The following is an 18,441-nucleotide window of genomic DNA, read 5'->3' on the forward strand; positions in this document are numbered from 1 at the left end:
AGAGAGAGGGGGGAAGAAGAGAGAGGGGGGAGAAGAGAGAGGGGGGAAGAAGAGAGAGGGGGGAGAAGAGAGAGGGGGGGGAAGAGAGAGAAGGGGAGGGAAAAGAGAGAGAGTGGGAAAAGAGGGGGGAAAGGGATAAGAGGGGGGCAGAGAAGAGGGGGAAGAGAGAAGGGGGAGAAGAGTGGGGGGAGAGAAGAGAGTGGGGAAAGAAGAGAGGGGGGGGCAGAGGTGCTGTCTCCACTCTGTGACTTGTGGTGCAGGTGATAGAGTGCAGACAGTTGGTCCCATGCAGCAGGACAGATGGCAGAGCACAGCGGTGACATGCCTGTCAGTGTCTTGCTGCGTCCTGCAGTGCTGCTGGGAGGAGCAGATGATCACACTGCCCGACACCGGCCTCTCTCCTGACATCGCAGCAGAGTGGGCGGGTGGAAAGTGTGAGCACATACTTACGTGACAGGGGGGATTTCAGCTGAAGAACCCCCCCCCTGTACTGCACACTGGCGCCCCGTGCCTCACCATCTGCAGGACGCTTAGCCGGCTCCACACTGACGTCCTCCGGCTCCTCCCCTCGATGCTGGGCTGTGACGTGCGGTAGTCACCGCCCACAGCCCTGTCACTCAATCTGAGTGGTGCCAGCCTCCTCTGACGTACCAGTCAAGTTTGAGAGCCCGGAACTTGCCGGGACGTAAGAGGATACTGGCGGCCACAGCTCCAGGGGGTCATGTGACAGGCACTGAGCGTGCAGGATAGCGCCGCTCAGTGCCAGAAATGGAAATACAAGCCAATGGATAAAATACCTAGAATTGTAAGTAGAACTCCTACAGAAAATAAAAAAAATGGGTGAACCACCCCTTTAATTTGTTTTACTTGATTCGTTTTTCTACTTTTAACACTTACTGTATGTGAATATCTTATGTAGATTTGTTAAATTCATACAGAAGAATATACAATTCTGAAGAGTTAACAAATTTTTATGAACCAACATGTTACAATGATTATAAAGGTTTGTAGTTGGAAATACCCTACAGCATGCTTATATGAGCTAGTAGACCAGGACCATTTATAATGATGGCTAAGATTCATGAATCCCAGTTAATTAAATGTTCTTTCTCCATTAGGAATAAGATGCTTAACATGTATGAATCTTCTCTTTTTTTTCCAGAAATTGGACCTATCCAGAAAGAAAAAATAATTATTGGTGCTTTAAACCTTGCAGGAATGAGACATGTCTCATTACTTTGGAAAGTAAGTAAGAGTTTCTCCTGAACTATATGTTTGGCTGCTGCCACGAACAATAGTATCCGATGCGAGAGAGTTGGATGCAATACGCTAATGACACTCGGCTCAAACTCTGCATTCAAGAATCGGATCACAGGTGAGAAGAAAATGCAGAGATTACCGTAATCTGTCCATCTTCTCCACAGTCTGTGTCAGAGTATATTGTACTGCACTCAGACGACATCCGAGTGCAGACTGATGTATCACACAAACCCAGACATGTGTGGGTGCGCGTGATCCAAGATACACTGTCAATCACAGCATGCTGGAATTTTTTTCTCATGCCGAATCAGCAGGAGATAAAAAAAAACTCTGCTGGGCACTGCTCCATAGTATAATATTACAGCGAGTGCTAGCCGATAAAACATCGGATAGCACTCATCCGTGTTATACGGTGGTGTGAGCGAGCCCTTAAAGCAAGTAATAACACTCTTCTAAAGTCAAATTGGTTCAGAGATGAAAATAGTTGAGCTTCACTAATTTTGTGTTGCTGAAAATGAATATGATGCTTAGATTTTCTGATTGGCTCTAATTTTCAAGATCCAGAGGAGGTTGTAATTACTTATGACACCTTTCGTGCAAGATTATAGAAAAATTATGTTTATATTATTTCATCATCATTATTGCATTGTTAGTAGCTAGTTTATTACATTATCTATTTAGTCTTTAGAGCCTTCAGTAGTCTATCATCTTAGGGTGATCAATCAAAAAACGTCAACTCAGTTCTGGTTATGTAATTCTACTTACAGTTGCATCACATACTTTTAAAAATGCTCTCTGTGTAAAAGGTATACAGTTTGAGGATTTCTTAGCTTAGTTTCTTAGCATATTTACATGTTACTATGTTTTTTCAGATATGTCTCATTTTTGCATTAACAAAGTAGATAGTTTTTGCTACACACGTGGAGAAGTCACTTTTGCATCACAAAGTCAAGACTTGTCTACCATGATAAGGAAAACCTACAGCCTGTATTTTGGCTGCAGAATAGGAGATCAGGACAAGAGTGGAGCTCAACACATATGCTCCAATAGATGTGCATCACATCTTACCTAGTGGTTGCATGGGAGGAGGCAATCTATTCCTTTTGCAGTCCCAATAATGTTGAGAGAGCTAACTGATCACGCTACCTGGTATGTTTGCATAGTGACCCCCATTAGGAAAGGAGTTTCAAGGAAGAAGTGGACTTTACAGTATCCAAACATTCCTTCTGCAATGCGCCCAGCATCACATACAGAAGAACTGATGGTTCCTAAAGCACCAGAAATATTTTCAGTCAATTTAAGTGAGGAAGGAAAGGATACTTGGTGAAGTATTTTCCGACTCATGACCGAGAATTTCTGTCGGCAACCTCATATGAACCACACCTTATAACACAAAGTGAACTGAATGATCTTGTTAGAGATTTGGATCTGCCCAACAGTAAAGGTGGTGTCACACATAGCGACGACAACAACGACGTCGCTGCTAAGTCACCATTTTCTGTGACGTAGCAGCGACGTCCCGTCGCTGTCGCTGTGTGTGACATCCAGCAATGACCTGGCCCCTGCTGTGAGGTCGCTGGTCGTTGCTGAATGTCCTGCTTCATTTTTTTACGTTGCTCTCTCGCTGTGAAGCACACATCGCTGTGTGTGACAGCGAGAGAGCGACGAAATGAAGCGAGCAGGGAGCAGGCGTCTGGCAGCCTGCGGTAAGCTGTAACTACGGTAAACATCGCGTAACCAAGAAGCCCTTTCCTTGGTTACCCGTTATTTACCTTAGTTACTAGCGTCCGCCGCTTCCACGCTGCCAATGCCGGCTCCCTGCTCCCTGCATACGTAGCTGGAGTACACATCGGGTAATTAACCCGATGTGTACTCTGGCTAGGAGTGCAGGGAGCCAGCGCTAAGCGGTGTGCTCTCACGCTGCCAGTACCGGCTTCCTGCTCCCTGCACACATAGCTGGAGTACACATCGGGTAATTAACCCGATGTGTACTCTAAAAGGGACTAACATGTAATCTCAACCCTATTTTAAAATGTGCAATTTTTATTAATATTCATTAAAATGTACCCACAAACAGACACACAAACATATAAATGAGAATGGATCACGTTATCCTTGTAAATAACCAAGGAGTTTTATATACACACTCACTTTAGGAAAGGGAAGGGAAACTAATATAGCCCTATAAGGGTAGTGTATCCCTACCTAAGAGTGGAGGGTATGACACCATAAGTTACCGGGCGCCCCCGTTCCACGTCGGCTCTCCCTCTCCCTGACCCTGATATAGGGATGGGATGGAAGGCCCTATAGTGGTGCTTGCACAGTACAATATAAATGAGTTCCCAAATGGTAATACTCCTCCCTATATTGTTTTTCAAAGATCAAGAAGGTATCAATTTACTGATCTATAACCAGGAATGCCTATTCATGATACTAGCACTGGACAAGACGTATAGACTTCTATTCCTAATAAATTATCTTTATGCAAGGTAGTGATCCATAAGAGTTATTTACAACCACATATGTCACAGGGTGGTATACGCCAAAAGTATATTACAGTCACCTAGAGTCATATCACAAGGGGCTCAGATAATTTCCCCATTATACCCCAGGAGCTGAAAGAAAACTGAGATACAGACACCCCTGCAAATTACTGCAAAATAGAAATGGTTGCTCCAATCATATTCTATATAATATAGTATAACAGGGAGAAAAGATTAATTACTTCCCTGAGAAGCAGGAATCCAGGCCTGCCAGGCCTCAACGCGTTTCTCCTCTCCCTTCAGAGGTTCATCAGGAGGCTAAGGGGAGATGGCAGCGGGTCCTGTTCAATAACAATCCATGGCTGTACAAAAATTCCGAATGCCAAAATTATGTTTTTTTGTCACCTCAAATTTTGCGCAAAATGCAGTAACAGGCGATCAAAATGTAGCATCTGCACAAAAATGGTACCGTTAAAAACATCAGCTCGAGACAAAAAAGAATCCATCAATGAGCCCCAAATCCAGAAAAATGAAAATGCTACGGGTTTCAGAAAATGGTGCAAAAAGTACACCTCTTTTTTTGGACAGACCAAACCCTGACCTTGATTCCAGCGATTTGACACTTACCTGTTTAGTGAAGTTTTTATAAAATGACTGTTTTATCAGCAGGAGATTATCATTAGAGGACTAGTAAACCTGCTGTTATAAAGTCCTCCATGTTGATGAGTTTGGTATAACTACCACTGATTGGAAACTTATCAAAACTGCAATAAGCAGCCCAGTAGGTGACACATCACTGGAATCAGGGTATTTTCCTCTACATTATGCTGCTCTCAGATAGGGTAGCAATCACTTGGTGACAGATTCCCTTTAAGTTAGCACATTCTCAGTTGATACATTACCGACCATTTTATTGTCTGATGGCTAACATTATACAAGAAGACTATGATTTCTAGTACATCAATGTATGCAAAAGCATAACTAAAAAGTGTAATAAATACAATAAATCTTTGTCACTGTTTCTATGCTTTTATTTTATATTTACAGAACAGCACAAAAGAAGAAGGCGATATGAATTACCATGTAAATGTTACCTTTCTCGATTGTGTTGGAGTGACCACAAATCATTTAACGAACACTAGCTTGTTCAGTACAAGCATATCTGGAGCAGCTTATAATGTGACTGTTATAGCTGCTAATCAGGCTCAAACCACTGCTCCATGGTCTACAATCATTGAAGAAGACATGACAGGTATAGGAAAAGTATTTTGTGTTGATCTTAGAGTAACCACTTGTTATAGTTACTGTTTTGAGTTGTTTAAATTTGTTCTTTTTTGGTTTAATGTACACAGCAGAAAATGTGTAAATTAAAAAAGGATGACCATTAACCACCCTTTGCCTTCAAAACAACATCAGTTCTTTTAGTACAGCTACACAAAATGAGGGATTTTGAAGGATTATAGTCAGGTGTACGAGTAACTAATTTTACCAAACAAGTGATAATCGTCATCATTTTCATATGTAAGTGTTGCGGGCGGGGGCCAGGCCACAGCTAAGGGGCTGCTCGGGGATGCTCGGATTCAGGGCTTTACTGTGGCTCGAGTGGGGACAGGACCCGGGCTCGAGCAGCGGTCCGCCACCCACAAGTGAAAAGGGGTTATTTACAAGGGAGATTGTCTGTGACTCCACCCGTGGGTTGCGGTGATGGATGTTGACACCGCCGCTGCCTAGATATGGGGGGTGCCCGGGGCTGATGAAGCAGGGCAGCAAGGAGGGATCCCCTCCACGGGTAGGGGAGGTGTAGTCCCGGGGCCCAGTTGGGAGTTGTGGTGGTGACAGGGATTGCAGGGAATACTACACTCACAGCTCAGTTGTCCTGGTGCTGGATGAGGTTGTTTTGATGTGGAGGGTCAGTAAACACAGAGTCTTTTGTAAACCAAATTGCTGGTAACTGGTGCCCTCGGCTGCTGTGAGGACGGGACCCTCACCCAGGGGTGTACTACAGGTGCTCTTCTCCTGCCTGAGTCTGCTCCGTGCACAGGTTCAGACCCAGCCCCGACAGTCGGCCCCGAGGGGGCCACTACCCTTTCCCGGTCCACTTCGGGGCCCACAAGCGGCTGGCCTATTCCTGAGGCCCTTACTGCCCCTCTTCCCAAGCTCCACACAGGAGCTCCTTCCAGACTCTACGCTTCCTGCAGACTGACTGCTCACTGCAAACTGGAAACTCCCTATATAGTTTCCTCCCAGACACTTCAGACCTCTGAGCTCCGCCCACTGGTATTGTCTGTCACTGTGTTAAAAACTCCCCAAGAGAGAGTGATATCTGCACCAGAAAGATGATGCAAACCTCTGTGACACCTTGGTTTTGCCAGGGCGGCACATAAGCTGAAACACAGTCATTAACTAAAACAGAAACTGCTGTGTAGGAGGCTTAAAACTGGGTGAACAGCCAAACTCTGCTATAAATGTGACATTATGGAAGACAGTTTCATGTCACAGGTCATACTTGGCAAAACTGACCATCAACAAGATACAAAGTAGTTGTAATACAACAGCAAGGTCTCTCCCTTGCAAACATTTCAAAAGAGACTTCGGTACTAAAGGCCGCTTTACATGCTAAGGTATACCTAACGATATGTTGTCGGGGTCACGTCGTTGGTGACACACATCCGGCATTGTTTGACATATCGTAGCGTGTGACAGCTATGAGCGAATGTGAACGAGTAAAAATACTCACCTTATCGTTGCTCATTGACATGCCGCTCATTTTCAAAAAATGGAACGCCCTTCAGCGCGCTGGTTTTTCATCGTTCCCGAGGCAGCACACATCGCTCCGTGTGACACCTCGGGAACGATGAACTGCAGCTTACCTGCGTCCCACCAGCAATGTGGAAGGAAGGAGGTGGGAGGGATGGTTACGTCCCGCTCATCTCCGCCCCTCCGCTTTTATTGGCCGGCCGCTGTGTGACGTCGCTGTGACGCCGAACGTCTCTCCCCCTTCAGGAAGTGGATGTTCGCCGCCCACAGCGAGGTCGTTTGGAAGGTAAGTGCGTGTGACGGGGGTTGACGACTTTGTGCGACACGGGCAACAAATTGCCCGTAGCGCACAATGATGGGGGCGGGTGCGACCGCTCATGCGAACGCACGATAACTCGTAGCGTGTAAAGCAGCCTTAAGATGTGTTGATGAAGCTCTTGAAGGAGCACCAAGAAATGGACAACATTGAAATAGGTAGACGCAGTGGTCAGCTAAGAAAACTTAGTGCCAATGAAAGACACCTCATTTCTACTTCCCTTTGAAATTAGGAGATGTCCAACAGTGCCATTAGCTCAGAAATGGGAGCAACCAGTGGGCCCGAGCTAAACCCTTCTACTATTTGGAGACATTCAGTCAAAAGTGGTCTTCAGGGAAGAATTGAGGCCAAAAAGGTATACCTTTGACATGGAAACCAGACCAAGTGACTCAACTATGCACAAAAAAAATAGGAACTGGGATTTAAAAAACTGTTAACAGTGCATTGGACCAATGCGTCGAAGTTTGTAATATTTGGCTATAACAGCAGGCAGTTTGTTTGCCAATGAACTGGAGAGTTGTACGTTAACGAATGTCTGCAGGCAACCGTGAAGCATGATGGAAGATCCTCATAAGTTTGGGATGTATTGCAGGTATCGGAGTTAGTGATTTGGTGAGGTTTAACCCTGTCACACCCACGTGATTTTCCATTTTTTGTTTTTGTTTTTTCCTCCCCTTTCTTCCAAGAGCCGTAACTTGTTTATTTTTCCGTCAATCTTGCCAAATGAGGGCTTTTTTTCGAGATGAGTTGTACTTTTAAATGAAACCAAAAGTTTTACCATATAGTGTACTGGAAAACAGCATAAAATTCCATGTGTGGAAAAATTGCAAAAAAAAGTGCGATTGCATTATGGTTTTTGGGATATTTTAATTGTTCCATATATGGTAAAACTGATGTGTCAGTGTGATGCCTCAGGTCGGTGCGAGTTCGTAGATACGAAATGTGTATAGATTTACTGTTATCTAAGGGGTTAAAAAAAATTCAGAAGCTTGTCCACAAAAAGTTGTGCACTTTTTGCGCCAATTTCTGCGACCCGTAGCATTCACATTTTTCAGGATATGGGGTTCAAGGACAGCTTTTTTTGCGTCTTGAGCTGATGTTTTTAATGGTACTATTTTGGTGCAGATGATACAGTTTGATCACCTGTTATTGCATTTTGCTTAAAATTGGCAACCACCAATAAATGTAACTTTGGTGTTTGGAATTTTTTTGACACAACACCATTTAGCAATTAGGTTAATTGATTTTATATTTTGATAGATCGGGCATTTCTGAAGGCGGTGATACTGAACGTGTGTATATTTTTTAATTTTTTAACCGTTTAATTTTCAATGGGGCAAATGGGGGTTGATTTGAACTTTTAGGGTTTTGGGGATTTTTTAAACTTTTTTTCTTTTACTTTATTTTATTTTACTAGTTCCCTTCAGGGGACTATAAGGATCATCAGTCTGATCAATGATTCATTTCTGTTGATCAGAGCTGCACAGTTCTGATCAGCAGAGCTGCTGCTCTGCCGACTGTAACAGGAACTACATCATGATAGCGACAGGAGTCATCACATGACCTGTCGCTACCATGGGGCCTCTGTTGGCAGTGGGACAATGCAATTTCTCTGCCGTGGCTATTTAAATCGCGCTGGCACATTTTGATAGCGGGATCTAAGGAGTTAAGAGGAGTGGGTGGATCGCGGATCCACCTGCGCCTGTAAGCCACACATGTCTGCTGTTCAAATCAGCACACATGTGCAGGGATCACCACCGGCTCACCGCAGCAGCCGGTGGTGATTACCCATTCATGATTTAGGACGTACCAGTACGTCCTCAGTTGTGAAGGGGTTAATAATGTATTCAATGCAGAGATACAGGCAGATACTTATCTATCAAGCAATACCATCTTGGAAGCCACTGATTTTATCCAAATTTATTCTGCAGCAAGAGAATGACCCCAAATATACAGTCAATGTCATTAAAAACAATCTTCAGCATAACAAAGAGCAAGAAATCCTGGAAGTGATTATATGGACCCAACATACACCTGATCTCAACATTACCCCTGGAATTACATAAAGAGGCAAAGGGTTTTACACAAGCCTACTTCCACAGAAAATCTGTGGTTAGTTCTTCAAGATGTTTGGAGCAACCTGCTTGCTGAATTTTTTCAAAACCTGTTAGCAGTTGTATAGAGAAGAATTTATGCTGCTCGGAAAGCAAAATGTGATTACACCAAAAATTAAATTCCTATTAGTTCATTCACTTTGCATTTTGTGAATTGATAAAAATAATCTATGACTTCTAATTTTTAAAGCATTTGTACTTTGTGCATTTTTTACACATCTACCTAAATCTTTTGCATAGTACTGTATAAATATATTATCAAACGCTAGTATAGCACCCACTATCTTACCCCACAGCAACATCATCCCTTAGATACGCCGTTTCTGCTCAGATGGAAGATACAGTATTTTGGACAATTGTACCACTTCTTCATTGACATCTAAATGTCTTTACAAGTCCCAGATTGTGATATGTGATCTGCAGGGGATACCAGTCAAGGAGCATTTCATTTGTGGTCTTCTAGATAAACCATAGCTTAATTTACAGTGTATTTCTTAACATTTTGGATAGTGGAAATGGAAATTGCAAACAGGATCTAATTAGTATATACTGTATATAGCCAATTTCTGTTTATGAATCTCAGGACAATATTGGGTGAAAGTGAAATATGTAGCTGTTACCCTTGGATGTTGGGATATATATTTTCTGTGTACTTTCAAAACCTAAACTTCCTTGAAGAAGCCATACTTTGCTGAATAAGCGGCTTGAAATATTTAAAGCACCACTCCAGCATTTTTTTTTTTATTTCAATGCTGGAGTGGTGCTTTAATCCCAAGCTCCCTGTATTATTATTACCCTCTGGCATTTTTTTCCTTTTTTGGTGTTGATCTGATCCCAAGGGGTCATCTTGTGCTCATAACGTCTGACTGGCGAGAAGTCAGACGTTATGTCACAAGCTCTCAATACAAGTCTATGAGAACCAGAATGAGGCTTTCATAGCGTTACATTGAGTTGTGACTTCCGGCTCGCTTCCTGAAATTCTGGAATTGCCAGTAGATCATAAATCGCCTGAGACCGACCGAAGCAATTCAGGATACAGATGAAGACTGTGGCAGATTAGTATAAGGCTAGGGGCAGGGGACATACATTTAAAGCATCAATCCAGCGCTGAAATAAGAAAAAAAAATGCTGGAGTGAGGCTTTAAAGGGTATGTTTTGAGGGGAAATTTTAACCCCGCGCTTTACAGTTATTCACCAAAAAACCTGCCTCCATTAAAGCGAAGGGAGCTGGGAGCCACAGTTCAGCCAGAACTTCAGAAGAATGCGCAGCCACGCCCTTATATGGAATGTTGGCGTGTCACAATGCAGTCAGGGAAAGAGACAGACACAGAGAGGGAAAGAGGCAGACACAGACAGGGTAAGAAACAGACATAGACAGGGTAAGAAACAGATATAGACAGGGTAAGAGACAGACAGAAAGAGACAGACACAGACAAAAAGACAGACTAACAGGGAAAGAGACAGACACAGACAAAGAGACAGAGACAGACAGGGAAACAGACAGGCAGGGAAAGAAAGGAAAAGAGACAGACAGGGTAAGAGACAGACAAAGAGACAAACACAGGGAAAGAGGGAAAGAGACAGACAGGGAAAGAGAGGGAAAGAGACAGACAGGGAAAGTGACAGAGATAGATAGACAGACAGGGAAAGAGATAGATAGACAGACAGGGAAAGTGATTGAGACAGACGGAGAAGGAGACAGAGACAGTCAGAGACAGACAGGGAAAGAGACAGACAGACAAAGAGCTAGAGAGAGACAGAGAGAGATATACAGAGGGGGAGACAGACAGAGAATGGGAGAGAAACAGAGAGACAGTTACTATCCCGGGCGTTAATACATTCTATTTATACATTCTATCCCGGGAATGTTAATACATTCTATTTTGTTAACAACAGTTATTAACCCGGCAAAGCCGGGTAGTACAGCTAGTCATTTTATAAAATGGGTGAAACTGCAAGTGCTTGAGCAAACAATCAACTTTGCAATTAACTTTCAAAATCCTCTCCATTCTTAATTTTAATTTTGTTTCTTGCTCATTGCCTTGGTTATCAGTCACTGCTGCAGTATATTAGTGGTGGCCAGTCATCTGGACAAGAAGTTAAGTACTTACAATCTATTTAGAGCTTGTAAGCACTGCACTAAAGCTATTCTGTCAGCTTCCATGGAGCTAATCAGCTCAGTGCCATGAAGACAACTTCTTTGAGGTTTACACAGCCATTTTGTTCTCTAATAGTCTTTTCTTGACTTGTATTAAAACCAAACAAATTAAGAAATAAGAACTAATTTGCAAAAATTAGAAAAGTGTCTAAACACTTGCACATACCTAATTTAATGTAAACATGTGTTTGTTCCTGTACTTATTATATTACATACTTTCAGCAATACCCTTTCAAAATGTAACATTATCTGGAAATAACCTAACAATGAAGTGGAAACGAAAGAAAGCAGGAAGATCATCATTTTGCATTGCATGGAAAACCAGTGAGATGAAAGGGGTGAACCTTAGCAATCCTGTAGAAAACCTATCCAATGAGGCAACCATACTTACAGGTAATCTACTACATAGGTAAACAGTAGATCATAACTAACTAGTACTGTGCAATAATGTTTGTATGATTGGCCAACTCAATGAAGGGATTAACTTACTGGACACTAAATTCAACAGGGTCTATCAACCATATAAATGAGGGTGTATAGACTTTCCCTTAGCCGAGGATATTAGGAAAAGTAGGATCATCCTGATTCATTATACCCACTTGATGTAGGCCACAGTAGAATGAGTCTGGCAGTGGCAAATTCCTCCTTAGCTATGGAAAACACACACATGCTTACCTGAGCACAGCTTGCAGGTATATAAGTGGCTCAGGAGAAATACCTAATAGTGAAGAAGCATTTAGCTATCAAAGATGTATAGGCACTATTTCAAATATGTCTACACATGTATGTAACAAGAAGGATTTCTGGGGTGTGCAATGTACTATAGGGAGGACTATGGGGTGCATTATACTATATGGAGAACTATGGAGGTGCATTATACTATATGGAGAACTATGGAGGTGCATTATACTATATACAGAACTATGGGGAGTGCATTATACTATACGGAGGACTGTGGGGGGTGCATTATACTATAAGGGAGTCAATATGGGGCCCTTTATACTACATAGAGGACTTTGGGGAGTGCATTATACTATATGGAGTACTATGGGGAGTGCATTATTCTATATGAAGGACTATGGAGGGTGCATTATATTATAAGGGAGGCAATATGGGGCCCATTACACTATATGGAGGACTATGGGGAGTTCATTATACTACATGGAGGACTACGGGGTGCATTATAATAGATGGAGAACTATGGGGAGTGTATTAAACTACGGTATATGGGGGACTATCAGGTGCAATATACTATATACTGTAGAGTACTATGGGGTGCCAAAAAAACTGACGACACTCCCAATATGAAGTCTAAAGAGGTGCAAAAGTGAACATGACATATAATAACAAAAAAAAGACAATTGCACTCTGAAATGCTAAAGCATGCTAACCATTAACCTGCTAACCGTCTAAGAATATAGACATGCATTATTGCTTAAGGAAATGTAGGAAAAATTTAGATATTTAGCAAAGAAAAATTGCCATTTCTATATCTGCCCAGTAGCCACGTCAAGGTATATCTCATATACTGGGTACCTACTCTAACGCCTCTCTCTGCGTTACAAACCTCCATGTGTATGGGTGAGTAGGAACCTGCTATAAAGAATAAAATCACCTGTCGCTAATGGGGGAGGGGTGCAGAGTAAGAGGGCATGACTCCATAATCTAAACAAAAAATGGCCATTTTGTATGCTAAATATCTTAATTTTTCCTAGATTTCCTTAAGCAGTAATGCATGTGTGACGCCCTGGCACAGCCAGGTTGTCACAGAAAGAGTTAATCCTCCTTGGTAATCTGATCTCACACCGGTGCAGCCAGAGAAGCCACAGCCCCAGTGTAAGAGAAAAGCAGAGGAGAGGGGAGGGGCTGGAGCAGAGAGTGTGTGGAGGGCAGACAGGACAGAAGTCTGAGGTTGTAGCTCCCAGGCTGGGAGTGAAGCGTGCTCCGAAAGGGCCGGGACAGGCCGTAGTGAGGAAGGGGCCAGAACAGGTAGCCGGAGCAGGGCGGTGGCCCCTCGGTACCTGGGTACCCGGATCACTACAGGGGAGTGGATTCCCCCGTTCCCGGCTGAGGAGAAAGATGAAGAGAGAGGAGAGAAAGGCACTTGGCTGCAGGGAAGGAACAACAAGGGCTGCTGCACTGTGTGTGGGACACTAACACCCCCGTACTGAAGGCTGCGGACACCGGCAATTCCTAGTTTACCAGTGACTCCGTGTGACTTTCTTGTGAGTACACCCGTGCCCTCGGGCACCGCACTGCAGCACTGCGCCCTGCTCCCTGCTTACCCCATCACCGGGCCCCGGGATCACCAACCCCTACCCACGGAGGGGCAACACAACACCTAGCTGCTCCGCTTCACCATCCCTGGGATCCCCGTATTGAGCAGCGGTGGTGCTACACATCACCACAACCGTGGGTGGCGTCACGGACTATAAACAATATCCCAACACCCAAATACCCCCTTTTACTGTGGAGCCTGGGATCACAGACCGGGTCACGCCACCGTGATACCCGCAGAAGTGACTCTGTGGCCCGGATCTGAGTACCCCTGGTCCCCGGGCGACACATTTGGCGTCACGAACAGGATCGAATCCATCCAGTTACCTGGAGGAAGTACGCCTTGCCCCGTCCGTCAGCGGCGTCCCGCTGAGGAAAAATCCCGAAGTCCGCCATTTTAGCCGCCATTTTAAGCGCCAAAAACAACAGCTTGGCGCCTTCTTCTCCGAGCGGCGGGCGCGAAAAAGAGGCTCCGCCCCCTGAGAACGCGGGCGGAAGTGAAGCTCCGGAGGACCAGAAGCGAAAGAGAAACTTTAAAAGTTGCTAGAAGGACTGCTCCCGAGTACCAAGGGGGAGCAGTAGGAAGGAACTGCAGTTCATGTGACCGGGACTGTAAAGGCAGGGACGCCAGGACTCTGCTAGCATTTGGTTCCTGGAGAGGCCGCCGCAGCGATGCACCGACCCATTACCCCTGTTACCGGTAGCGGAGCCCGCAGCGCCTGTTGGGGAGGACCCAGATCTGGGGTCCCCAGGCCTCGCCTTTGTCACCGCCCTGCCACCGGCCCCGGCAGTCCGCCCGGCCGCGACGGAGATGACGACGGCTCCAGCAGTCCGCCCGGCCGCAACGGCAGCGAAGTACCGGTCCCGTTGACCAATCTGGAACCGTTTCTGGACTGGGGTCAAGGGGTGCTGCCCACTTCCTAGGGGCAGCACCAAGGCTAGGTTGTTTGGGTGGGTGACTAAAGGACCCGTTACGTTGACATTATTAAAAGTGTTATTTGTTGTTGCAACGTTGAAGCAATGTGCATCCCGCTGTGGGAAGATTGAAAATGTTTAAAATGTTTTATTCTTTTTCCAGTTCTAATAAATGTCGGTGCCTAGACGGCCCGAGGACGGGCCGTGTTTTACCAAGGGGGTGTGTGACGCCCTGGCACAGCCAGGTTGTCACAGAAAGAGTTAATCCTCCTTGGTAATATGATCTCACACCGGTGCAGCCAGACAAGCCACAGCCCCAGTGTAAGAGAAAAGCAGAGGAGAGGGGAGGGGCTGGAGCAGAGAGTGTGTGGAGGGCAGACAGGACAGAAGTCTGAGGTTGTAGCTCCCAGGCTGGGAGTGAAGCGTGCTCCGAAAGGGCCGGGACAGGCCGTAGTGAGGAAGGGGCCAGAACAGGTAGCCGGAGCAGGGCGGTGGCCCCTCGGTACCTGGGTACCCGGATCACTACAGGGGAGTGGATTCCCCGTTCCCGGCTGAGGAGAAAGAGGAAGAGAGAGGAGAGAAAGGCACTTGGCTGCAGGGAAGGAACAACAAGGGCTGCTGCACCGTATGTGGGACACTAACACCCCCGTACTGAAGGCTGCGGACACCGGCAATTCCTAGTTTACCAGTGACTCCGTGTGACTTTCTTGTGAGTACACCCGTGCCCTCGGGCACCGCACTGCAGCACTGCGCCCTGCTCCCTGCTTACCCCATCACCGGGCCCCGGGATCACCAACCCCTACCCACGGAGGGGCAACACAACACCTAGCTGCTCCGCTTCACCATCCCTGGGATCCCCGTATTGAGCAGCGGTGGTGCTACACATCACCACAACCGTGGGTGGCGTCACGGACTATAAACAATATCCCAACACCCAAATACCCCCTTTTACTGTGGAGCCTGGGATCACAGACCGGGTCACGCCACCGTGATACCCGGAGAAGTGACTCTGTGGCCCGGATCTGAGTACCCCTGGTCCCCGGGCGACACACATGTCTATATTTTTACATTCATGGTTTGCAGGCTTTACAATATCAGCGTGCAACTGTCTATTTTTGTTATTATATGTCTTGTTCAGTTTTGCACCTGTTCAGACTGCATTTTTTTTTATAAACACTAACTTTACCTATGACACCACTAAGCAAGACCCAAATAATACCTCACACAATGACCTTTACAATTTCCCTACATTGTGAGAAAATAATATTACCATACTGTAACTGAATAAAATAGTCTATTCAAATTTACCACCACACAGTGACCATATATTGGAAGATGCCAATTCTACAATGGCACTCAACAGACCATAGTGGAGTTGAATGGAATCTGTCAGTAGGGTCAACCCTCTTATTTCATCTAGATGGGCATACAGGTCATATGGAGCTGAATAAAATACCTTGAGATCTGCGATCTGATGGCTTATTCCAGAGAAATTCATGTTTTTCTTATGTTTAAATGAGTTGTTAAGATTTATGGGTCAGACATAGATCTCTGAGAATCTGGCTCCAGAGCTTATTTTATATGAAAGTGAGCCGGCGTCACCCGGAACGATCTAACGTGCGATTGCACGAGCGATCGTACCCACCCCCGTCGTTTGTGCGTCACAGGCAATTAGTTGCCCGTGGCGCACAAAGTCGTTAACCCACTGTAACACGCACTTACCTCCCAGACGACGTCGCTGTGGGCGGCGAACATCCTCTTCCTGAAGGGGGAGGGACGTTCGGCGTCACAGCGACGTCACACAGCGGCCGGCCAATAGAAGCAGAGGGGCGGAGATGAGCGGGACGTAACATCCCGCCCACCTCCTTCCTTCCGCAATGCCGGCGGGACGCAGGTAAGCTGTGTTCGTCGTGCCCGGGGTGTCACACGGAGCGACGTGTGCTGCTTCGGGAACCATGAACAACCGGAGCACAGAAGGAGGAACGACATTATGAAAATGAATGACGTGTCAATGAGCAACGATAAGATGAGTATTTTTGCTCGTTCACAGTCATTTGTAGCTGTCACACGCTACGATATATCTAACGATGTCGGATGTGAGTCACGGAATCCGTGACCCCAACGACATATCGCACGATATATCGTACCATGTGACGCCGGCCTAAGGTCTGATAGTCCGTTCTTCTGATCTACATGACTCTCATTGTCTGGAGGCAGATTCTCAGGGAGATCTATGTCAAGCCCATAGATCTTAGCATCTCATTTACATATCAGAAAAATGTGGATTTCTCTGAATAAAACATCGAATTCCGAATATTAAGGTATAATTTCATTCAACTATGCCCATATAGAAATCGTATGAGGATTGATCCTTCTCACAGATTCTCTTAAAACTCAAGTGATATTTTTACTGATTGTTGCTCATTTTCAGTTTCTTTTCCATCTGGACCAGACATTCCTAAAGGAAATCTGTCAGCAGGTTTTTGCTGTGTAATATAACAGCAGCAGGAACATAGACTATGATTCTAGAGACTATTGCTTTCTGTGAATATTTTACAAAACAGAAAGATGCTAATCAGTGGAGGGGGCAGGATTGCACAAAGTCGGTTGACCAGAGGGCATGAAGTCCTGTAGTAATAATCACCTGCTGATAAAACACACACACCAGTAAATGATAAATTGCTGGAATCAAAGTCTTTGCACCTTTTTAATGCAGCTCTCAGATTAGCTTTCAAAATCCTGCAAATTCATTCTTAAAAACTTCCTCCAGCTACAAGTTCTGAAGAGTTCATAGCCCATACATTTTACAAATAATCCTCAGCAAATATTGCTACACATACAGTAGAACACCTTGAAAACAATAGATTGTGCCAATAAAATAATAATGTCTACCACTACCCCATATTGTGCATCAGACACGAGTAATTGGGCAATAAAAAAAATAAAGTGTCATAAAAAGATAGTGATCTTCTCAGAGCATACAGTGTGGGGAAAAAGTAACACACTATGCCGCCAAGATCCTGCCGTGCCAAACGTGTTTCCCTGCTTAAGCCAGTACATATCCGGCCCGTCTGAAGTTTGCTAGAGAGCATTTGGATTATCCAGAAGAGTATTGGAAGAATGTTATATGGTCTGATGAAACCAAAGTAGAACTGTTTGGTAGAAACACAACTCGTTGTGTTTGGAGGAGACAGAATACTGAGTTGCATCCAAAGAACACCATACCTACTGTGACGCATGCGGGTAGCAATATCATACTTTGGGGTTGTTTCTCTGCAAAGGAAAGGAAATCCTCTGCAAAGGAACAAGGATGACTATGTACATGAAAGAATGAATGGGGCCACGTATCGTGAGATTTTCAGTGCAATCCTCCTTCCATCAGCAAGGGCATTGAAGATGAAACATGGCTGGGTCTTTTAGCATGATAATGATCCCCAAGCACACCACCAGGGCAACAAAGGAGTGGTTTCATATGAAGCATATGAAGGTCCTGGAGTCTCCTAGCCAGTCTCCAGCTCTCAACCCCATTGAAAACCTTTGGAGGGGGTTGAAAGTCCATGTTGACCAGCAACAGGCCCAAAACATCACTGCTCTAGAGGAGATCTGCATGGAAAAATGGGCCAGCATACCACCAACAGTGTGTGCCAACCTTATGAAGACTTACAGAAAACATTTGACCTCTGTCATTGCCCACATTGGATATATAACAAAATATTGAGATGAACTATATATGTGTATACGGCTATACTTACCGAGGCTCTGGCATGGCTGTAACTGCTCCCGCGGCCATTTATTCACTTCCGGGGCCACTCATAACCTTCATTACATATGCACTGCTTTCCCCACCCACCGGCATGTGTGATTGGTTGCAGTCAGATGCACCCCCACCCTGACTGTCAGTGTGTCAGCTCACTGCTTCCAATGACAGACGCTTTGTCCGTCTATATCAGGGGTGGCCAATTAATTTTCCCATGCGGCCGCATGAGAAATTGGGATGGTTTTAGAGGGCCGGACTAATATAATTAACTCAGTTCTACCCAGTACTGTATATAGGATATATACTATCCCTTCATAAATAAACAGTAAGTTAAACAATACAAAGATTCAATGAAAATATGGAGGTCAGTAAGTGGCATAGACATTACTGCGGTTAGTGGGGGG

General features: G+C 44.9%; 1 protein-coding gene across 1 annotated transcript in view; it reads left to right on the forward strand.

The window, feature by feature from the left end:
• The window catches only part of IL12RB1 (interleukin 12 receptor subunit beta 1), a 159,687-nt gene that overhangs the window by 84,113 nt on the left and 57,133 nt on the right, over positions 1–18,441 (forward strand). Inside the window, exons 7-9 of the mRNA XM_075352434.1 lie at positions 1,163–1,245; positions 4,791–4,995; positions 11,311–11,481. Coding sequence (XP_075208549.1) covers positions 1,163–1,245; positions 4,791–4,995; positions 11,311–11,481 — 459 coding nt within the window. The remainder of the gene's footprint in view (positions 1–1,162; positions 1,246–4,790; positions 4,996–11,310; positions 11,482–18,441) is intronic.

Source organism: Anomaloglossus baeobatrachus, chromosome 1, assembly GCF_048569485.1.
Source record: "Anomaloglossus baeobatrachus isolate aAnoBae1 chromosome 1, aAnoBae1.hap1, whole genome shotgun sequence".
Lineage (NCBI taxonomy): Eukaryota > Metazoa > Chordata > Amphibia > Anura > Aromobatidae > Anomaloglossus > Anomaloglossus baeobatrachus.